Source organism: Pocillopora verrucosa, chromosome 9 (assembly GCF_036669915.1).
Source record: "Pocillopora verrucosa isolate sample1 chromosome 9, ASM3666991v2, whole genome shotgun sequence".
In the NCBI taxonomy this organism is placed as follows: Eukaryota; Metazoa; Cnidaria; class Anthozoa; order Scleractinia; family Pocilloporidae; genus Pocillopora; species Pocillopora verrucosa.
In genome coordinates this window covers 13137787-13162246 of record NC_089320.1, presented here as the reverse complement: position 1 = coordinate 13162246, position 24460 = coordinate 13137787, and the positions used below count along the sequence as shown (strand labels likewise).

The window sequence follows — 24460 nt, the reverse complement described above, 5'->3', positions numbered from 1 at the left end:
TGAGTAACGACAAAGTATTTCCAATGAGTATTGTATTGAATGAAGATAACATGCATATCTGTTAGTATTTTTTACAGACTTCGTGCAATTTGTAAGTCATTATAATTATAATTATTACAATTATCATCAAAAATGCCTGACAAAAATGCACATTCATCGTGACTCGTACATTAACATAATTGCATCACAAGTGTCATGGTGGATTTTGTTTCTGTGTCTAAGTGTTTATTTCCTCTGTACTCTATTCTTTCTTTCACTGAAAAAAGACCTTACTCAGAGCCATCCCTGCACTGATTTCCTATTTTCTTACAGCTCTTGACTCTTTTTAGTTGAACCCCTTAACTCCCGTGAGTGACCAAGATAGAATTTCTCCTCACTATGTTTATACAATATCATGCATACAAGTGATGAGAATAAAGAAAAACATCAATTATGGGATTACTGATTGAACATCATGATAATCATTTGGCAGGCAGTAAGGAGAATTACTAATTGCGATCTTGGGAGTGAGAGGGCTAACTTGAGACAAAAAAAAATTTGTGTAGATCGGAACGTGTTCGGTTAATTAGCTTTCAAAACGTGCACCAAATCAGGTCCCGAACATTTTCCTTTTTCAGTAATTATACCTTTTTATGGTCTTTGAAATTTACGGCCATAATCACCCCTTTCATGCTAAAATAATTTTTTTCTGTGACCGAATGGTTCTTTATTTAAAGGAGTAAGAGACTTTGCGTATGGGCTCCTACATGTTATCTGTACAATGAAGTATGAAATATTAAGCATTTACGTAAGACTAACTTTTCGTCTCTGAGAGTCACCCCTTTCATGACTTCTGACCAATTTTTTTCTCATGTTAAACGGACAATTCTTTCGTCAAAAGAGCAAGACACTTAGCGTTTCGCGCTCTGAGTTTTGTAACAAGAAGATTGAAATGCTTCGAAACACAGTAACTACTTACTTTAATTAACCTGAAAACACACGCAGCATTGTCCTAGTTCATAAAAGCCCTACCACCTGCGAATTGATTTTCCTTAAAAAGAAATATGTATGTATAATGCACTCAAAGTGTCTCATTTTAAGCTACCACCAAACTTTATCGTGAACACTTTCAAATTATAGGGCATGAATGTTCAATTCCATTTATACACACCTCCCTCTATGGCCTTAATAAATGATGAGCTCTCCTTGCGGTTTACCGCAATCTGAGTTCTTTGCTATGACAATAGCTATGCGTCCCTTTTGGGTTACTGTAGCGTGTAGCTCCAAAAGGATTCCTGTTATTTCGACCTTCAGTTTGCGCAGTAGCTGAAGATCGCGATCGTTATGTTTTCCGTCTGCCACTTGGTGTATGGCCACCTCGAAACAATTTGGGTTGGAAGCTGAGACAACGATGACGCTTTTACTTGGACGACAAAATGCTATGGCAAGCGAGTCAGAACCCACGCTATACCGTCGGAGTTGACATCCATCCACACCGAACTCGCGAATAAATTTCTTTTCTGACTCGTGGCATTTATCCAAAACGAAAACATGGCCATCGTTACCGCTAACGATGTCTTGCGCATCCTGTAGAATCCTTTCTCCAAACTGAGAGAGGAAAGTACCATTGGCCTCGTAGACTTCCACTTTAGCATGTAGCTTTTGACCCCTTTTCCCCTCTAAAACATGCAGTTCAATCTTGTCAGAGTGTTGGTTCACGGCCAGTTTGAGTCCTTTAGAGTTGCTTCTCAGGGGGAAACTACCGGAAGGATGTTTGCCGTCGTTATCATATAAGAACACTTCATAATTTTGATCCATGTTGCCTCCTTCAGAATCCTGCTTCTTGGTCACCAGCAAGTAAACCCTACCATCCTTGTCCGTGGCTACATCCACTGCACGGCCTTCAGTCGGTACGGTAAGAGAGTCGAGAAATTTTCCATGGCTGCTGAACTTATCGGTCGTGTTGTAATTTACCACCAAATACTGATCTTGTGGATTTGATGCCACACTGCAAGGAAGAGTAAGCTTGTTAGTGTTGTTGTCGCCAAACGACAGTATCACCGAACAGAGTTCCTTATCTTCTGATTTTAAAAGCTTGTCTAACCGAGGATCACGCAGTGGATCAACTTCCTCCGTGTTAGACCCACTACTTCCGATTGAGATACACGGCCAGACGAAGAGTTCTTGAAGGACACTGTCCGCTCCGGAAAACTGTGCAACGTCGAAAACGATGCGATTCAGATGGCAGACAGACCAAATGACTTCCACACGTTTTGATGTGAATGATGCCGCCCTCTGCCAAGGCGAACCAACCAATCCTTGGTGGAATTCATTAGAGATCTTTGGCAAGGAATTCAGTTTTTCTAAGTAGTTCTTGCAAAACAAAATAGCTCTCGCTGGATCGGTGTCGGCGTCTTCCAGGAGCGTAGCCATAATTTTAACATAGAAAGCTAAAATTATCTCCTTTATGTCCAACTTTGTATTTCCGAGGGCTTTCCCTGCTGCAAGGCGCGCATCAGCAAACCTCTTTTTGGTTACATCGCTCATCTCAACCTTTACTTTATAGAAGGTTGGTACCACACTGCCATCCAATTGGTCCACTTTCATTCTTTTCAGCGGTGGTTCAGCAGTATCGAAAGAAATGGATGTGAGTCCTTCCTTGTACAAGTCAATACTTGTTTTAAGAGGGGCTGCTCTCGCTGCCCTCAGTTCCGACTTGATTTCATCAAGCTCACCGGCAATCAAGCTACAAATGGTTTGGTCGATTGCATCTCCAGAATGTTGCAGCTTTGCCAAAGCGCGTTTTTTACCTTTGTTGAAAAGCATCATAGCAGTGGATTTAAAAACCATCATTACCACTGAATCCACCATATCGACCTAGTGAAGAAGAATTTACTCAAAAATGCGTGGCTAAGTCAAGAAAGGCCTTAGATGAAAATAAGCAATGGCTAGACGTGATCGCAAAGAAAACACTTATAATAATACATAACAAAAGACCACTTGACACATGAATGACAACAGGAGGTCTTCGGATGAATAGCTAGTTGCCATGGAGACCTGGAACAAGCTTGTCGTGTGGAACAAACTAACCTTTGACAACCCAAATAATTGCGTTTAAAATTGTCGATTATTTGTTTTGAGTTGCAAAAAATTAAATGAACGTGAGAAAACAAACTAAAACAGGTTTAAGCGACATTGTCTGAAGGTCTTTTTTAATCAAAGGATAGTTTTTATTCATATAAATCTAACCAGACACTCAATGACACCAAGAGGTTTGTGATGAACGCGGAACAAATATAAAACAGGATGGAACACGTTTGACCCTTGACTCGGTATCTATGCTTTCGCTGAACAAGTCATTGATAAGTCATTGACTGTAAAATCCTTTGTTTGGACCGAAAAACAACCAATTAGAAAACAATTACTGCTTGAAACGCGTTTCAATCACCGCACGCCTCTAAGTGACTAACCAAGAATTTCGCTGTATTTCACTCCCTTCGTCTCTCAAATGTTTTTCTTAGTGAAATGAGTTGATGCGAGAGATATCGTTTCGGCTCTACATCTAGGAAATTTGCGAAATCTCTGCAGAGGGAGCTCAACATTTTCAGCTCAAAAACCCACAAGTCAATATCTAACAAGTAATCTAAAAGTTTTCAATAGGGAACTTTTACGTTCCAATTTTGATGACACCCGGTTCTTTTGATTTAAGTGACCTGTATGAGAGATTTTGACATAAGAAACAGTTTATTGAGTTTTGCTTCAGGCAAAAACGCATTACATCACAAACACATCGTGCAACGACCAAGTGCTTCAGCTCAGGATGAATGTAATAGATCTCTTGGTAGTTTATACCGATAGAGCTTTTGGAATTCGTAAGTTAGCTTATAATCTTCTACTTTCGTTAAAACTGTAATCATATCTTCGTAATATTCAATAACAATGCAAATTCCTTGTGGCCCTAAAGTTAAGTGAATAATTTTCTTACACGTGTCATTGCATCTTTTGTTCCAGTGTTGAAGTGTTTAATTCCTTTTCGTGGTCAGCGCCTATCTCTTCGCTTTGTTTCACTCGGTTAAAGACCTTTTTTAGAACAATCCCTGAAATGACTTCCTGTTTTTTTGCTGCTCTTGATTTTTGTGTGTTTAAATTGAGACTAATAGGCCTCGGGTTGCATAAATGATCTCTAGATTGGAATGTGTTCCGGTTTTCTACGTTTCAAAACGTGCATCAAATCAGTTCAAACTAATTTTCCCTATTTGATGTTACCCTTTACCGTATTTTGTATTTACAGCCATAATCACTCGTTTTATGACTGAGAACCAAATGTTCCTTCCCTTTCGTTAAAAGAAGGTTTCTTTTTTTCAGGAGACTGCACACCGCAAGAGCTCTTTAAACGATACTCTCTTGATGATACCTGTCTGGGAACGAGTTTCAAATTCTAACGTAGAATATTCGTAAATAAGTTGAATTTGAGTAGGGCCAGTAGTATTTTAATTGGTTTACGGTTAGATCGCTCCATGGTTAGATCGCTCCAAGTCAGATCGCTCCATACCGAAGTCAGATCGCTCCACTCGAAAGTTAGTTCGCTCCATCAAATAAGTTACTTCGCTCCATACATAAGTTACTTCGCTCCATGAAGAAAACTAACGTGGAAGGTTGATAAAATTAATTAATTTTATTGTTCAGAAAATAATTAATTAATAATTAATTTTATTGTTCAGAAAAAGTCACAAGTATAACAAAAGAAAAAAAATCACACCTACCTCGCGCTGTGCGCTAATTAGCTGTTATTGATAAGAATGTCACAAGTTTAAAAACAAGTATGTTTGTGGCGAAGGCGATACTGTCAACTTATGATTAACATGGGACAAGAAAATATCTAAATCGATGACGTGTTTTTCTTACTTAACAATCGATTAAGAACGCACGCGCGCTTAGCCTAAGAGCGAAGAAATAAACCTCATGTAAGGAACTCGTAAAGTGTAACCTACTTTATTAAAGATGGCGGATACACACGGGCCAGTATTTTATTCGAATGATCTTTTTAACACATTAAGACCATAACTTTATCATTTATTACACACTGAAACACTTATTTCATCATTTATTACACACTGAAACACTTATTTCATCATTGGTAATTCGCTTTGGGGGGTTAAGTGAACGAATCGTCGATCACTTTATATTTCAGCAACTTGATCGCAAGCAACATCATCAACTATAAACTACAAAGATCAGAAGTAAGTTAGTTTATCAGTTTTCTACGTTCATTACACACTGAAACACTTGTTCCAACATCGGTAATTCGACCGATCGCAAGACGCAATACACATCATCAACTATAAACTATAAAGATCAGAAGTAAGTTAGTGTATTAGGTTTCTACATAGAGCGAAGTAACTTATGTATGGAGCGAAGTAACTTATTTGATGGAGCGAACTAAATTTTGAGTGGAGCGATCTGACTTCGGTATGGAGCGATCTGACTTGGAGCGATCTAACCATGGAGCGATCTAACCGGATACCATTTTAATTCACTCGCGTTACTTAGTGACCTAACAAAAATTTATCTTCACAAGTCACAAAATGTAGATATCACACTAAGATACATCTCGTTGCACATTCAAGTTAACAAAACGTTTTCCAGATATGTTAAACGCAATGGAGTACGTAGTTTCCTACCTAAAAACAACACAATTATAGCTTTGCTCCCTCCTAGTGAAGTGCATCGACCAAAACATATTCGGCGTCGAAGGCTTTGTTTACTTTACATAACCACAACTATACTTAATAAGACGCCGATTACATAATTCACCCGAGTGAGGAACAATCTGATATTAAGCTACATGGCAAGGACAAATAGAGGTCTTGTAGTGTATAGCAAGTATACTTGCTATGGAGAGCTGGCTGCATTCTGGCGTTACCGATTTCGATAACTTAGGAAAGAAATTTGATTTAATTATGTTTATTATTGATTTATCATAGATTATCTTGTTTCGTGACACGGTCTGAAACGAATAGACCTTTAAGAACCCAAATAATTCGTTTAAAATTGGTGACTATTCGTTTTGAATTTTAAATCAACATGAGAATAGAAACTTAAGCGATTCAAGACTCTTTATGTGAAGGTTTTTCACCTATGAAATGGTTTTTATCCGAATAAATCTCACCATAAACGTGATGGCACCAAAAGTTCAGTAATCAACGTGGAGCAAATGTCAAACAGGATGGAAGAAGTTTGACCCTTGATCTGTGCATCTGTTTAACCATTCACTCAACTGCCCGTGAGAAATTTAAAAACATTGCTGCTTGAGAGGCGTTTAAAAGATCGCACACATCTTTGTAACAACTGAATTTTAGCAGTCTTTTCTTGTCTTTTAAATATTCCTTTGTGAAATGAGAAGATGTATGCACTTAGATTTCACCCTTACTTTCAGTACAAACCTGGATTGCTCAGTGTTATACTTCTCGTGAAGACTTTAGTAATACTTAAAACTTGTTCACAATGGCAAGGGAAGGCAAATCATGCAGTACGCATGACCACCAAGTTATTTTATTTCCAACAAAGAGAAGGAGAGACATCATTTAGTCGTTTAATCAATTATGGAAGATTAAAAAAGCCTTCTGTTTGAATGTCCTGTTTTGTTTACGTGTTATCTTGGAAAATTATTTACTATTTGTATTTGGGCACAGTGAGATGATCCTATGTCCTCTTGCGTTTCAAAAATTCTTCACCTTCCTGAAGAGGAAGAAATTCAAATAAACTTTTAAACCCTTTAACTCCCAAAAGTGATTAACCTATAATTTCTCCCAGTATTATCTATACATTATCCAGTAAACAGGTATAAAGAATAATGAAACTTATCAGGCAGAAGTTCAGTGGTATCTTGATCTGGCACCAGATTCTCATAACTAATGAACAAAGAAATGTGTAGCAGCCAGAAGAGAGAGTTAACAAGTATATCTTGGAAGTTATTCACCCATGCTCTCTTTTTCATGTGTATTTTAAGGTATATTGCAAGGTATTCATCACATTCACTGAGATACAAAGATAACTCGTTGAAAGGGGAGAAAATGAAATACGACGAGACCAGCGCGATAAATTGTTAAGAGAAGAGTGTCTTTTCTTTTCCCTTAAATTTGAGCCTTCGCTGCGTCTGTTATCATCCTAAAGAATGCTTGCGGTTCGCCTTTAAAAAGAAAAAATTACCGCTTTCGTGACGTCCATCGTCCCAGCTCTTTTCAGGGGCGCACGGTGAGGTTTGGTCGTCCCAGACTCTCGCTCGGCTTCACGAAGAACTGCTGTTTGGGACTGTAATTCAGCGCGTCCCTCCTCGCTGACAAATTGCTTGCCGATCTAAAATATAATAACAGAGCTAAGCCACGTTTCAAGAGTCATCGATGGATATTCTGGCCTTTATTTACATGGTTGTTTGTGCGCGTTATCACTCGATTCGATTGGATCAGAAATTTGTTTGTTGAAGCGACCGTATGATAGTCGTTTTTGAAAAGACAAAGCCAATTTAAAACTAACAAGAGTAATTCTCTTGTAGGAGGGAAGGCGAAGTTTAAGTGCGGCACTAGTGCTTTTAGCATATACTAAAACAGTGAATAGCACTGAAGGCACGCTCTGATTAGTTACTCAAACTCCGAATATGCTTAGCTATTCACCTCGAGCAACTCGCACGGGATTTGAACCCTAAACTATTGCACACGTCGGAATAAATGAATGAAAATTGTTTTTATGTGGTGTATCATTTCACTGTTTTTGTATATACTAAAAAAACTATTCATCTCAGTGTCGGTGCATTGCTTTAGCGGTGAATTTTTACCTCGCAGGTTTGGTTTGCGGCTCGATAAATATCTACCAATAGCCACCTTCGCTTCTGCCAATAGTTGTTAAATATTAATTGCTTCTTAAGGATAAGACTATGGATGGGTTAAATTAATTAAAATGGCTGAACAAGTATACTGGCCGACTTTTATACATGTATTATTATTTATGGAAGTCGATCGATTGCTTTGCAATATTCCCTACCTTGGCTGTCTCTTTCATGGTCGTGTCACGCACAAGTGAAGGAATGCACTCATCATTATTTTCCTCATCCTGGGCTCTCGTATCGTCGTCATCTTCATCGTCTTTACCGATGGATATCTCGTCACCTCCTTCCTCTGACAGGGCCCCGGATCGTCGTAAGAATTCCTCTCCTTCCTGTTCAACAGTAAACAGATTTTCACTCGATTAAGACTTAGCTTATGCGTAAAGTGCTAAAAAGTAGCACCGTTGCCTTCAAAAGTTTTTATTCGCAGTCTTAATGGTTGCTTTTATTATTTTTTTTTTTACAAGAAAGCTTCTTTATCCAAAACTTGACACGTCATAATTGTCAAAAATAAAAACTTTTCAAGGACAGATTTTACAGTTAAGAAAAGGAGAGACAGAGATGACAAGTAAAACAAGCACAAAATATTCTAAAATCACGTAAGACTTAAGAGGGACTCAGGATTTCAAGAAACAGGGGGAAATCGATCGAACGAAGTGATCACACAGCTGAAAACTTGAGCGGCAGTAATTATCACATTCGGAAGAACAGTTTCAAAAGTTACTTAACTCTACTGCAAGTATTCGAATCGAAACTTTGCTCACTGACACCAAGAACAGTCCTTCATAGACTAACAAGACCTAGGCACAATTTAATTGACTGTCAGTTCCGGATTGAACCATACACTGAATCATCCTCGACAAAAATTCATAGCAGAGCCTCTTCCTGCCCCTTCCCCAAAACATTACTAACATTTCCTACGGCATCTGCTATCGGCTAAGTCTCTTCACTTTTTCTCTGGCAGGGTAGCAGATCGAACACACAGCTGGATAAGTCAGGCATCATGAAAATGTCACAACGTTTTTCACAGTAAAAACTAGGGTTTACCTTCACTGTTACATCGATTGTTGAGTCTCGTTGTAGCTTGGGACGAGATGGTGTGTCTGCTGAACCTTCTTCTAGTTCATTTTCGTTTATTTCCCCTGTCCGTTGCAAGAACTCCTGGCCCTCCTAAAAACAATATCGGAGGGACAAAAGACTATCAAAGCCAAAATATACTGGTAATCAAGATTACATTAGGTGATAGAACTTCATGTAAAATCGAAAATTATAGCAGTTGATATTTGTTTTGTTTTTTTTTCAATTCGTCCTTTGTATTACGTGTTGATCCTGTCCATCTTTAAGAGACTTCTGTTAGGAAGGGAGAGACCTTCCCCACCCAAAAACTTGTCTGAATCGTACTGCTCAATGTTCATTGATGCGTTTTGTAATTCCCAGTCCCAGTGCCCGCAGTCCGATTATACCCACAAAAAAATAGGCCAACACCAATTCTTCTCTCACGGATTCAGGCTCTAACCTATCCTTGTTCAATCTTGGCGTATCTGGGCGACTGCCCACCAACCCCTCCCCTAACCCAACATTAACCTTAACTTGTTGTCAATTGACTGTTGTCGAGTTAGGGGAGGGGTTGGTAGGCAGTTGCCCAGATACTAATATTGATCCAAGTATTTTTATTAAAATAAATAAAAAGATAGGAACTGCGCTGAACTTCAGGACGAGAGGTTCGAGTTTGAGACTTGGTCATGTGAAAGTGCTGTGTCCTTGAGCAAGACAGGAGTATGGATGGGTACTAGTGAACTGTAAAGGAAATCTGACGAAATGCTGGAGGGTGATCTGGGACGGAATAGCATACCATCCAGAAGGGAATAGCAATACCCCTGGTCACTTCATGTTAAGGAAACTGGGCTAAGCTCCGACCAAATGAGTCACTTGGCTCAATTGCTACCTCAACATTCTACCTTTGGCATTATTACATCTTTCCTTCAAGCTGAAGGTAGTTTTGCACTTTGCAAAACTCAATGATTCAGCACACAAACGAAGCCTGGATAAAATTTTAAGAAAGCTGTTAAGATTTGCGACACAGTCTTTTGACGTGTGGCTTCCTGAACCTTCTATGAGATGATTCAGTAGGGAGGGGGGTTACCTTAACGGTGACGTCAATAGTGGAGTCACGCTGAAGCTTGGGAATATGGCGTTTACGTCTTCAACGGTGCGAGTTGAAGTCTCATCGACGGTGGGAAGCTTTCTTTAGTAAGAGCAATTCTTTATGAAAAATCGTACTCAAGATACTTTGGCAAAAAACTTCTCACTTACATGCAGTTATTAAATGAAAAATCGTTGGCATAAAATTTCCCTTAATCTCCTTCTCCTCTTTCCCCTTACATGATATGTCACGCACCCCTTTCCCCTTACATGATATGTCACGCACCCCTTTCCCCTTACATGATATGTCACGCACCCCTTTCCCCTTACATGATATGTCACGCACCCCTTTCCCCTCAAAAAAAAAAAGCTTGTTTCGTGACATTCCAGAGGACAGCTATAAAGGAGACGAAATTTTCTGTAAAAACTTTTCTAGACAAGTTACCTTGTTAACCACAGAGACAAACAAACAAACTTGTCATTTGTTTTTTTTGTCGTCACTCAATTTGCTAGTGTGCAAACTGTGTGATTAACTCTTCAACTCCCATAAGTAACCAAGACAGAATTTCTCCTTACAATATTAAAACAATATCAAGCAGACAAGTATGTAATGAGACTGAATTAATATAAAGTATCAACCAGGGGAATGTTATTCCCAATACCGAATTCTCCAAAGCAACATCATTAGAATTGTACGAAAAATTAATAATAAGATCGTGAGAGTGAAAAGGTTAAGCGAATGTAATATTAGTTCGTGATGTGACTGATGTCCAAATGAGAATGTGTCACGCCACAACTAACTACCAAAAAAAAAACCTTCGAACTGGCTGAGTAACAAATCCATGTTTTTTTTTATTCAAACACAGTGCATTTCCTGTCATTTATTAACGAAACATATGTAGTTGAACTTTATTTCCCTCACTTTCACGCATACATTCTTGTCTCAACGTAGTAATAATAATAATAATAATAACATTTATTTATACCGCGCAAATACAGTATGGAGTAACGTAACGCATTCTGATTTTAACCCTTCTCACCCTAATGTCATCATGCATATTCTCCATACTGTTCTTTATACATTTCCTAAGGTGCTGACAAGGAGATTTTTTTAACTGATCAAAAGCTTCTTTTATTGGTAATCCTTTCCTTCATTCTCATGACCGTAATGTTTGATTCAGGGGTAATATTGTATGGAGAAATTAGATGCTAGTCTCTCTTAGGGTTTAAAGGGTTAATTGCCATGCAGCCTTTTCAGGAAATACCTTTGCTGTGACCTCCATGGTTGAAGCACGTTTCACCTTTGGGGTTTCTTGGTCTTCTTCTGATGAATCGGCCGGGGTCCTATCAGGAGAGTCTGCAGAGTATCCTTCTCTTTCAAGAAATACTGCTCCTTCCTAAGCATGAAGAAGAAACTTGCAAGTGTCAGTTGGATGCGCACTAACATTAATCCTTTGAGAGAGCACAACAGAATGTAAAAGTCAGAATTTTGAATGAAATTCTAGATAATTTCGCGAATGGCATACGTCTAGGGATTCTTTATTTTCCCGTTGAACGGGAATAGAAGGTTTTTTCCTATTTTCCCTATCTTCAGTACTAAGTTGGCGAGCGACGCACATCTCTGTGTTTTTACCTTAGCTGTCTCAGCCATCGTTGACTGTCTCTTGAGCCGTTTAGGAGTAGTTTCAATGTCATCATTATCCAGTTCCTCTTGTTTCTTATCATCATTGTCTTGTGCACCAAGTCCATACTTCACTGATGGACTTTCAATGCCATGTCTTGCCAAGAACTCGGCGCCCTCCTATTGAACGACAAAGAAAAACAAGCGAGTTATTTTAGACATGAGAATGATCCAGGCTGAGGTAACAGTGTAAAGGGTTGTGGCAAAGGGTTAACACAGGGGTTTATGAATGATGCGTGATTAAGCCCATAATGAATTCGTGATGCGTGAATTTTACAAACAGGAAAGGCAAAGAAAGGTGAGATTTGTAGTTTTCCTTATAAATTCGTGACGCATGAAATACTGTTTAAATTGCACGTGACGCGTGATTTTTTCTTAAATTCGCGCATGAAACAGGATAAGGACCCCTTCTTTACTACCCTCAGCGTAGCACATTCATTTGCTGAAAGAACTTAAAAACCTTATCCTAAACATATCTACAAATATATGGTCGATTTCCTCTGCTCCTAAGATTTAAAACACGAATACACACACGAAACGAAGCCTATTACAAGCTGGCACATAGCAGCTGCAGTGATAAGCTCACAATCGTCAGTTTCTCTTCCACTCAGTCTCAATCTATGCTGATATCACCCCTCCCCTTCCGTCCTCCTGAGTGAAGGAAAGTAAATAGATAAAAGCCGAACCGCACACACGGTCGCAGAGGTCGATTCTCAGTGACCACAGGGTACGGGAAATACGTGGGTCATAGCATGTATCAGTGCGTCCACTCCAATGGCGCTTTTTCGCGGCATCAAAGAAAAATACTGGAGCTTGACTAACTCGAACGCTGATTTCAATGAGAGTAAAATACCTCGGTATTGTAAAGCCCATGTCTCTCATGAAAGCAAATGCGCGAAAAAACACGCGTCGAAGTAAGCTTGCAACAGCTTTAAGCACAGACCTGTCACATAAAATAATTTTTAAGATCGATTTAAGAGGATCGGAATTCGTGGATTTGTATCAAAATTTTCACTCACCTCAGCTGTTTGCTGCATCGTGCCAGCGCGCGATAGTTTTGGTCTCTTTGAAGCCATTTTTCCAAGATGTGACTAACCTCAGTGAATCTCGCCTCATGCGTGACAAGAATGAACCAGCGTGGCGCCAGCTAATTATGTTGCGCTGACATTAAGATCAACGCCCGCTTCCTTAGCAGTGTTTCTTATGCCTTTAGCATGCAAGCTTTTAAATATGTAGTTTTTAATGCTGATAATAAAAATTGCGTTAGTTTTACGAAAGTCATGCCTGAACTTGTCTTGTTTATTTCTGACCGGAAGTTTCCCAGACAACCTCGAGCACGCGCCTTCATTCAAGGGCAATGAACAGACGAATACCTCAGAATTTTATGCGCGATCTTAGGTTGTTTAGCATGTCTGCTGATTTGTAAATCGCTGGCTCGGTTCAGCCAACACGGCAAGAGACAAACAAACAAAGTATGTGTAGGGTACAGAAAAGTTGAAATAGGTTTGAGATGTTCACACCCCGCAAGTGCGGTGTTAAGTACGAACCTCCAACGCTGGTAGTTTACTATGAGGTCAATCTTTCAGGTGTGTAGAGTGAAAATGATTTGGTACAGTGCACCATTGAAGGTTCAGTGTAACTTGGTTTACTAAAAACTCTTGACGGTAGAAACTGATTTTAAAAACAGTATTAGCTGTTATGGGACATTTACTTTTCTTTTACATCAAGGGCTACGATTGTATTTACTGTTCTCAGTCATAAATCGCCTGTGATATCAGAAGGTGACGTGAACCCTCATGGCATAAAAGCGACTGACAAGTTTTTCATTGCTCTAACAGTTTATGCATGTGGGTGCAACTGAGGTTTTAAAGCTTAAATTTTTTCGTTCAAGGAAAAATACGCAAGAGATCAATGCCATTAAGGAAGTTAAGTAAAGATTCAAGGTAAGTATCTAAAATAGACTGTGGACCTCTTCATTCAACCTACATGTAAGCTACATTTTGTACACATCACACAAGAGACCCTACATGTAGGTGTATGAACACATGTAACAATCTTTTTAAAAAATAATAAATGCAATCTTAGCTAATTAGGTTTAGTTGGAGATTTGGAAAAAGTTAATGATAAAGTCCGCACTTAAATGAAATTGCCTTATCCAGTGAAAGCTAATCCCAGTTTCTGTAGCATGGAACAACCAGGAGTGCTACTACCCCCCTGAGTAAGATGCTAGTCCATGGCAGGGTACTATCTCCTCCCCCTCCAGTATTTTGATAGGCTTCCTTGACAGTTTCTGTAACCCAATTATACTCCTGGGTGGAATGAAGAATCATACCATTGAAGAGTCTTGCTTAAGAACACAATTCATTGACCACAGCTTGGTCTTGGTCCAGGACCTCTAAAATGGGAGTCCAGCACACTAACTATTGGCCACCACATGTTCCCTAACAGTAACTGTTTATAATTACACATTTTTACTCCTGAGTGAAAAAGACACTATGATAGTTAACTGTCTTGCCTAAGTGTACATATTATGGTGAGATTATAGGGCATGAGGCCCACTCTTAGGCACACTCCTTTACCAGCAGGCTGACCACCAGGCCATTCTGACCCTCATGCTGTTTAGTATAATTGCTGCAGTGCTATACTGCGACATATCTTGCAACAATCACCTCACCCACAGTGATTCTAACAGGATGCTGAATGGCTGCTTTATGTTTTGTCAATGTTACCACAGTAGTGATACATGCAATAGAAGAAAATAAAATTCTGAAGAGAACACTAAGTTTGGTTTAATACTTTTCAAAAGAGAGCTATGAATTTTTTGCCAAATGAATTAGGTAAACATTGAATTAAATGAAATTCTATTGGAAACTGGCTGCTTATCTAGATACAAGTAATCAAAACAAGAATGAAAGAATGGTTTCAACAACACAACAAAAGCACCTTTCAATAACAGTTTAAAAGCACCTGATCAATAATAGCAAAACAATTATTTGCCTCAGGCTCAGTGAATATGGTTAAATATTCAATATTGCTTGATTTCATGCAATTGTTTACAATGTTTTATTTTCTGCAAGGGATCGGTATCTAAAATGAATAATCATGTCATGTTTATGTCTCCACAAATGAATGTTTTGCCTTCTTTTTAAAAATGGAAAACATTCCATGGATTTCAATTTGGCTTTTAGTAAGTTTAAATAAGCCTCATCATCTGTCTTGAAACCCTGGAAATAAATAATCCTATAATGTAGGTATTTATTTAGAGCTGTCTGGCTATGTTAGTTTTACCTCTTCACTAGCATCTCATTAGTTGTTATATTAATATCTACAGCTTTCTCTATTTTCAACCAAAAAAGTTCAAGTTAGTTATTGGAGTGACTTCAAAAATTTTTTTGCACAGTACCTCTATTTCAGAGGATGACATATCTGTCTTTACAGTCATATCACTCATAATAAACCACAGCTTCAGGTTGCATTTGTTACATTTGCATTATGGTGATGATTATTGTTGATTGAATGAAAATACAAATGAAGCCAATAAAATGATCATTTGACATTGGTATTCCATTATAATGCCATTTACCACTTTAGGGTAATGGAGTGCATAAAATATGCCATGGTAAATACACTGTTGAACAGGCTAAAAATACAGACAGAATTGATCTGCATTATCTTTTATTTCTTTCTTGTTTATTAAACATGGTTTTTCAGCTTTTCAGCCACAAACTTCAAAGCCAACAATAATTTTTTTGGTCATCAAGAACACTAAAAAATGTGTTGTTTTCTTTTTTTTCATGCATGCCTTGTGTGATCATATGGTACTCAGATAGATTGTACAAAATTTTGAAAACTAAAAGCCTGAAAACTAGAAAATGATCTAAGAGTAGAATAATAAATTCTGTATCATTGCTTGTCTTTTTCCTCACCACTGTGGGCCTCAGAGAAAGACTATACAACTCACAAAATATCAGCATGTATTATATATTAAACCATTGAACAAGGTATATTAATTTATATATTAACTATGTACACAAGGGATGGTCACCCGGGTGTATTAATGAAAATAATGGATGAATGTCTATTTTTGTTTCTTGTAGTATATCAGAAGTGGTGAATGATTTAAAGGAAAGCTCAAAGCATGCTAAATATTTAGAAAACATCTCAGCCAAACAGGTATTGCATTTTATTTACCATAAATGTACTTAATAAGCAATTTATTTAACCCTTTAAATCTAAAGTGTGACCATCATCTAACTTCTTGTTACAGTAACACTGAATCATTCATTAAAATCATCAGTCAAAATTCAAGAAATGATCACCTATTGCTTTGTGTTTTAAACAAATCCTTATTGTTAGTACCAAAGGAAAGTATAGACAAGAATATGGATACTGATGTTAGGGTGTAAAGGTTTAGGTATTAATATATTTCTATAATGTGGTTTCATTGTATTCATTTATTGTTATTGAACTTTGTCATTGGTTTGTCATTGCTATGTTTCTTTGCTTTAAATTGAGTTTTAATTATGACCTTCTTTACCATGTAGTCCACAGACAAACATTTTGTGTATACTTTTACATAAAATGGCGAGCATTGTGTACATGTAAGCAATGTTATATCATATTATTTCATGTTATGCTATGTAACATGTCTGCAGTGTTGTGTACTTTTATTTTGCTGTGGGGTTATATCTTGTCATGTCAGTTTATCTCATGCCAGGTTATGTGATGATAACAGCATTACTAAAATATTTATTTTAAACTTTTCAGCTTGAGAATCTGCTCACAAGAATCCAGAACAACATGGAAGGGGTTGATACTTTGCCATTTTTAAACCCATCGACTAAAAACACTGACCATGATGAAGACCTTAATAAACTGGATGACTATGAACTTGATAAGAGAAAAGCTGACATGGATAAAGATTTTGAAAAGAACAGACTTAGACCTGGAGATGATGGCTTTGTATATGATAAAGAGGTGGATTTTACTGCAGGAAAAATGGAATCAGGATGGGATGATGAAGATGAATATTCTGATCCAGATTTCTAAGTTATTGTTTTGTTAAATTATACACCATTTCAATTGTTTTTTAATTTATAACAGGATGTCCTACTTTATTATAGGGTGCATTTTCCCCTAATATTCCATGGTGAATTTTGTATTTATAATAGTTGCATTGCAGCAGGTACGCAATGTTTATCATGAATTTTTCCCTCTGAACATGAAAAAAAATTGTACATTTTTGAAAATTTTGGGTTCCAATAAGATATTCCCTCCCTTTAGCATGTCCCCTTGCAAGAAAAGAGCAACAGAAAAAAAATGGTCAGTAATTATTTGAGATGGTGTGGTTTTATCTTCTTTAATTTTTGTACTTCTGCATAGTGCCATTCACCAGAATGATTGAAGCACTAATAAATAGAATTACTCACTCACTTACATACCTGCTTATATACTTGTTTACCCACTTATCTACTTGTTTACTTTGAATAACACATTCCCCTGTGAAATGCCACTATGGTTTTCCAGTGATATTCCAGTGATATTTCCAGTTCCTCAAAAATCGTGATCACTTTATAACTGACAATGTAATCTGACCTTCAAGTAGACCTTTTAAATGAATCTCTCAAAGAGTTTCGCGGATTGTAAAGTGCATGATGGTGTCTACAAATAGGTCAAGTTGGAGAATTGCCCCCACCCCCCCCCCCTTCTCATGTAAAGCCACACAGCTGTAAGAAGTTTGACTTTTTCAAGTGAAATTCACTTTGTGGTTGAGAATTAACCAAATAGATTGTCACAACTCACGAATTGCATTACACCAGACAATTATTAGAGTAACTGCTATTACTCAACAGGGGAAATAGAAAGGTACCAATCTCTCTTATTCGCAAATAAATTTCTGAGTCTTTTTTAATTAACATAATTTAAATTTATAGTTAAAACTATTGCTTTTAATCGCCCCTTCTATACTTCTTTCATAATCCCAGGCCTAATTGCTAGTCTTGAACAATTGTGTAGAATGGCCTTTTGGCCTAAAAAAACAAAGTGCTTGCAAACAACAGTATTTTCACATTAAAGTGAGACCATGACAGCATAAGGTAGTTCTTTGAGTGAGCACCTAGGGGCTTAAAATATTTGGCCAAAAGTAGAGGTGCTTATAGGAAGAAGGGTGCTTAATCAAGGGGGCCTCTTTTGAGAAACAATTAACTTGTCAGTGATTCTATTGTACTTGAAGCTTAGAAAAGTTATAAATAAGGTGGTAATTGAAACAAGTTTTCCACTTGTTTGATATTATGGCCTAGGGGGTGGGTACTTATTAAGGGGAGGGTGCTTCTTCAAGGAAATATGGTTTCTGCATCCACAAAAAAAAATAACAGCCATCACCAACAGAGTGAAAGAGGTCTTTTTTTTCTTTTTTTTCCCTATCATAGGTTTAATTAATTTCTGTTTTTTTCTCTTATGTTCAAAATGACAACTCTGATGTCACCTTGCTTACTTTTAAAGGTTTTCCTCTACATATTCTTTCATTAGCATTAAGTAAGAAGGGTTTCTTCTCTCTCGTTTTCGGCATACAGTTAACACTGCATGTAGGGGATACACCCCACTCCCCTAAAAATGCTGTAAGCCACTCCTTCAGATGGTTGTGCTCGCCTTTTTGTCAGAAATGTTTCCTCCGTTTCCACACACTACGTTCAAATTCGTTGGAGAAATATCCTCCAGAGAAACAGTTTAGTGAAGTAACTGTAAATGAAAATGATCTAATTTGTCAGTTTTTAGGCCTAAAGTTCTGCTAATAAGATAAGAGCAAACATGCAAATCAATTTCTTTTTGGAAAGTACGTGACTTCACATAGCTGGAGGAAGTAAATAAGATTTTCTCTGATTTTGGGAAAATTCTCTATTTGTACTGTTGAAATATTAAAGGAAAACTGAACGTCTCATAAATGGGATTTTTGATATTGCAAACATGCGGTTGAAGTGATTGATGGTGCCTAGTATTAACCAGATGTTTCCCAAAACAGGGGGTTTAGAAATATAAAGAAGTTGTGATTTCTTCGTTTCAATCAAGCAATCGGTTTGGCTCACTCTCAACAACGTAATTACAATAATGTCTCCTGAAATAATGAAATGAAACTAGTAATAATGGAGCCGATTCCACCAAACCAGAATCATATAGCTTTGTGCTATAAATGTTCCTGAGAAATCATAGTAGCAATTTTTGCCTCGCCACACATCTTGCGTGTTCCCGATCAATTACTAGTGCAATTTTATTCTTATTCAGTGAATAGACACCACGTTTCCCCCGCTAGAAACGCCGTATTTTCTCTGCAAACATATTTTAATCCCCCTCCATTTTACTGAAAAATGCCTCCCTGCATGCTAGTATGTAATACTTTCCATGTGTGAAGTTTGTATTATGCTACATGCATTTGAAGGCTTCTGCGCGAAGAAATCTCTTTCCTCGCTACATTTTTGTGCGTGACAATACCGCTCTTTGATGTCAGTAAAGAATTGCTCAGTGGTTCATTCAAAATCCGAGGGCTTTATGGAGATTTTGAGATATCATATTCAAATTTTCAAAAAAATTGATTCAATACAGTTCCTCGAAATGACGATGAAAATTGGCACTTTCGGCCGATGTTAGGCTTGTCGCGCGCTTATCTACGATTTCCCGCGTTTCCGCGCGGAAGTTGTTGAAGACTGAAAACGAATGACGGAATGTAACATGGCGTGACCGCAAAGTCGTTTGAGAAAACTTTGAGACCAAACTCTGAGCGTGAAAAGCCCTTTGATATTTCGTGGCTTTAAAGGAGTTTTTGCTCTCGTATTTTTGAATGGTAAAAAAATGTTTTCAGAGGCTGCAAAACGCCGTGGCTCATAAAAACCCACACGCTACCAAGCACAACAAACTGGAAGACAGCGTGCGAAACTTAAGGTAGAGCTTAAACTGAGCTTATATTTTCACTATTATCATTTCCACTGTTTCTTTTTTTCGATTTTACTCCCTGGTAAGTTTTTGACTCGGTTAGACCAGGATTTTGATTGAAGGGGTGAGTGGAACAGAGCCAGTGAGTGTATTTGATGCAGCGTCAACTTCTCCTTTTGTTTCTCAAGGAAATGTTGTATAATTTGGAGGGAGAATCTAGCGGTCAGTCGGGTTAACCTAACGTTTTGTTTGGCATGCATCCTTTCAAGTATTTTGATATTCTTATGTACTTATATGTAGGAAAATTAAATTTATAAGCTGAATCCTATACAAACTCTGATTGGTTCCTACACATACCTATGATCTATCAGAGGACAGATGCAAATATGACATCATCATGAACAACAATTTGCCTTTTTAACGTAGAAAACAAATTAGATTTTATGCTGCCATGGGTCTGTACACTGATCCATGTAGACTATATAACACTTAAAAATGCAATAAGAACATGAGTGACACACTCAGCTGTGCCTTATGCGCCACTTTCAATTGTGATCTATTACTGAACAGCAGGGCCCAGTTGTTTGAAGGCCAATCAGAGCTAACCCAGGGTTAAATTTTAATCCAAGTTTCTTTATTTCTTCGATCAAAAGTCTTTTAGGAAAAAATTTTCACTATTAATAGAACATCCAATGATCAAATTGTAAGCAAAAAGATTTGAACTGAATTTTCTTTTAAAGCTTTCAGACCTGAAATAAAATTTCACACTAACCCTGGGTCACCTAAACCCAGCTTTGAACAACCTGAGGTGGACGTTTAGCAACATTAAACGTATTTGATAAATATATCATATGCTCTCATTACACCAGGTGTGAGTGGGGCCATTTTATTGCCGTAAATTTAATTAAAACAGTGCATTACATGGAAATTGTTTTACAGACTTGGGTGGTTAAGGTCGTTAAAGTTATGAGGCAGTTCATAGTTTGAGTATAAATTTATGGGGTTGGAATGTACACTGACTAATGAAAAAATTATTTTGATATCACACCCTTGCTATGATCAATATACATGAAGTAGTTAGTACTCTGAAGTTCTACTATCAATTGCACTGTGAGTCATAATTTTTGAAGACATGAGGGGTGAAATGTAAGAATATACAGACCTTCTGATAATAACTAAGCAAAAAATTTACATTTATTTTGTGCGAACAATTTGCATCTTTCAAAGAAGGAAGTTACCCAGAGTAGTTATTTTGGAAGTGGCAATGTTTGATGATGTTAATCACTCATGATTTTATTGAATGTGAGTTCAGCACCGCAACTGACCATGTTGTGGGTCCATGATTGGCCAGGAAAATTAGAGGATGTACTTATATGCATCATAAAAAATTATTGCCCAAGGAGGCATTGTTGAAATTTTTAATATTTTTATGATTATCTTTATTATTATTATTATTTGGCAATGTTCAGTTCACATTATAAAGTAAAGTTTTAACTGTTAAGAGCTTTTGGCAAAAATTCAGTTGACTGTGTCTAGCAAGAAAGCAACTCTTTAAGGATACAAACAGAGGGAACTGATGTTATCTCATAAAAATGTAAATAAATTGTTGCACCCTGATTTGTTTTTTGGGGCAAATTTCACCATTTGCTCTTTTTTCTAGTTTACTATAAAAGGACTTTTTCTAAGATGAAAGGAGTGGTAAAAAATAATTTGGTTTTATCAACTGAGCTGATAATGTAAATTGGCCTCTGTAAAGAGTTTCTATAGCTGATGTTTCAAGCATAAGCCCTTCTTCAGAGGGAATGGAAAAGGGCTGTCGCTTGAAATATCAGCTTCAGAAACTCTTTACGGTGGCAATTTTACATAATCCATCAAGTAAAAAGAAAGAAAAAAATTGATGTTGACATGCTGCATGAGCTCTAGGAGTGAGGCATTTGAAAAGTAGGGACTAAAAGTTAAGCCCAAGAGTTTGACCTTGGACGGCTGAGTAGTTTACCAGGGGTGCAAACAGGTGATATATACCTATGTTATGAAACTAAACCATCTCAAAGTTCTAGGCACTAACAAACTGGAAATCTACGAAATGTTTCAGTAAGGATGAGTCTCATTAGCAAAACTCCCAAGAAGATGATTAGAAATGGCAGGCTAGTAATAGAACCATTGCAGAATGAGTTTGACCATTTGTGTGCTTGTAATTTGCCTTCAGGGACCATGTAGCAATTTGCAAATCTCATATCTGACCCTTGATTTACTCTGAGCTCAGAATATGGAGCTAAGGATTTTTACACTAAGAAATCAAGTGAGGTGGGCTGCTGGTCAGAATATGGAGCTAAGGATTTTTACACTAAGAAATCAAGTGAGGTGGGCTGCCGGTCACAGTCCTCATAGAACTAAATGAGCAGCAGTTGCAAATTTTTCAAAAAATTTAATCAACAAATGATAAATAAGGCTTTCCCCAAAGCAGGTTGGCAAAATTGTCAGAACTTCCTTCCAAGGAACAAGAGCTTCAAACACTTCAGTCGCTCTAGTTTCTGCAAACAAATTAGGGGAAACCACAGCACTGACTAACTTTTTTGAGATAAGTATTCATTTTTTGAATAAAATACAAGTTATTGTGCAGTCCTAGCAGTTGAGGCAGATAATTTGTTTTTGATTTCAGGCTTTATCTCAAAGCTTCAAATGAATTTCTTGGCCTATTTCAACCTGTAGGTAAGAAATATGATTTTGAGGATAGCGCAGGTTTGTTCAGGAAACTGGAATGTCCTGATTTGGTTTACTGATTGTGGACTTTGTGCAAGACATGGATGACTAAAAGCTGACCCTTAGAGGCATTGGTTTCACCCAAAATGTCTCTTCTCTAGTCTGGACTGTCTTAATGCGCTGAACAGAGAGTGGACTTTGTACAAGAGATGGGTGTTATACAGCTGACTCACAAATGAGTTAGTTTCACCCAACAAATCTCTTCCTTAGTCTTAATCTGTGATGCAAAGACTTGGTCCTACCAAAAAAAAAAAAAGGAAAAAGAGAAGAAGTGAGTGTATTGACTGTTTCGGCCACTGGACTGTCTTTATGCACTGAACAGAGAATGGACTTTGTACAAGAGATGGGTGACTGATCAGTGAGAGCTGATCACCCACAAAGGAGTCAGTTTCACCCAACAAATCTCTTCCTTAGCCTTAATCTGTGATGCAAAGACTTGGTCCCACAAAAAAGAAAGGAAAAGGAAAAGTAGTGAGTGTGTTGATTGTTTTGGCCACTGGACTGTCTTTATGCACTGAACAGAGAGTGGACTTTGTACAAGAGATGGGTGACTAAGAGCTGATCACCCACAAAGGAGTCAGTTCCACCCAACAAACCTCTTCCTTAGTCTTAATCTGTGCTGCAAAGACTTGGTCCTACAAGAAAAAAAAAAAAAAGGAAAAGCAATGAGTGTTTGATTGTTTTGGCCACTGGACTGTCTTTATGCACTAAATAGAGAGTGGACTTTGTACAAGAGATGGGTGCCTTAGACAGCTGACTCAAAGTGAGTCAGCTTCACCCAACAAATCTCTTCCTTAGTCTTAATCTGTGATGCAAAGACTTGGTCCCAAAAAAAGGAAAAGGAGAAGAAGTGAGTGTGTGATTGTTTTGGCCACGGGACTGTCTTAGTATGCTGAACAGAAAGAGGACTTTTTACAAGAGATGGGTGCCTCAAAAAGCTGACTCAACAGGGAGTAGTTTCACCAAAAAATCTCTTCCTTAGTCTTAATCTGTGACGCAAAGACTTGGTCCCACAAAAAAAAAAGGAAAAGGAAAAGCAGTGAGTGTGTGATTTTTCTGGTCACTGGACTGTCTTTATGCGCTGAAGAGAGAGTGGGCTTTGTACAAGAGATGGGTGACTGAAACCTGACCTCCAAAGGCGTCGCCTATAAGTACATACCTTCCATTACATAATCGTTCAGGATTGCCTCTGAGCGTGAATTTTACTCTAACTGATTGTTTATTTTTTTCCTACAGCTCTTGGTCCAGGCCGAAAGAGTGGTAACATATCATCAAACGGTATCCTGGATCAGTTACCCATGTGTCCACGGTGAGTTGTTTGTTATTGCTAGTTCGCCCTATATATTTAACGGCTCTCCTTTCCTTGCCATCGTAGCTCTTTTTCTTGCCGTTTATAGCTCTAAAGAGTGATTACTACGGTTTTGGTTTACAGCTGTAATTACTACCGTAGCTCTTTCTAGCTGTGTTTGGGCGCTAGTCCCTCCCCTCCTTGTTATAAGGTTACATCTCGCCTACTGTTGAAGTACTCTTTGGATCAATTATTAGGGGAAAATCCCACGCATCAATACTTTGGCTAGTATCTCGGGCACTGTTCATAGTAGCTAATGATCGGTTGTTACGTTAGTATCTCGCTCACTGTTAACATTTTGATTTAATGGATTGTTACGTGAGTATCTCGCGCACTGTTAGGATTCTCTTTTGATTGATTGTTGCGTTAGTATCTTGCACACTGTTGAATTCTCTTTTGATGGATTGTTACGTTTGTACCTCGCACACAGTTAGGATTCTATTTTGGTGGATTGTTAAGTATGTATCTCGTGCACTGTTAGGATCCTGTTTTGCTGGATTGTTGCGTTAGTATCTCGCGCATTGTTAGGATTCTCTTTTGATTCATTGTTGCGTTAGTATCGCGCACTGTAAGGATTCTCTTTTGATTCATTGTTGCGTTAGTATCTCGCGCACTGTTAGGATTTTCTTTTGATTGTTGCGTTAGTATCTCGCATACTGTTAGGATTCTCTTTTGATTCATTGTTGCGTTAGGATCTCGCGCACTGTTAGGATTCTCTTTTGATTAATTGTTACGTTAGTATCTCGCG

General features: G+C 37.8%; 3 protein-coding genes across 3 annotated transcripts in view; 2 read left to right on the top strand and 1 right to left on the bottom strand.

Moving 5' to 3' along the window:
• Positions 1-5521: 5521 nt before the first annotated feature.
• On the bottom strand, positions 5522-12854 carry LOC136283366 (sodium/potassium/calcium exchanger 1-like). Its single transcript, XM_066172049.1, has 7 exons — positions 12701-12854; positions 11634-11801; positions 11266-11397; positions 8906-9028; positions 8017-8190; positions 7189-7335; positions 5522-6717 (listed from the first exon to the last, which is right to left on the bottom strand). The coding sequence occupies exons 1-7, from the start codon at positions 12755-12757 to the stop codon at positions 6682-6684; spliced, it is 837 nt and encodes a 278-aa protein (XP_066028146.1). The 5' UTR covers positions 12758-12854; the 3' UTR covers positions 5522-6681.
• Positions 12855-13126: 272 nt separating this feature from the next.
• On the top strand, positions 13127-17945 carry LOC131798885 (centrosomal protein of 19 kDa). The gene is made up of 4 exons (XM_059116553.2): positions 13127-13267; positions 13573-13624; positions 15779-15854; positions 16449-17945. Exons 1-4 carry the CDS (start codon positions 13192-13194, stop codon positions 16728-16730), a joined length of 486 nt encoding a protein of 161 aa, XP_058972536.2. The 5' UTR covers positions 13127-13191; the 3' UTR covers positions 16731-17945.
• Positions 17946-19399: 1454 nt separating this feature from the next.
• LOC136283496 (uncharacterized) overlaps positions 19400-24460 on the top strand; it is an 18265-nt gene continuing 13204 nt past the window's right edge. The window contains exons 1-3 of the mRNA XM_066172457.1: positions 19400-19613; positions 22264-22313; positions 23601-23673. Coding sequence (XP_066028554.1) covers positions 19513-19613; positions 22264-22313; positions 23601-23673 — 224 coding nt within the window. The 5' untranslated portion in view covers positions 19400-19512. The remainder of the gene's footprint in view (positions 19614-22263; positions 22314-23600; positions 23674-24460) is intronic.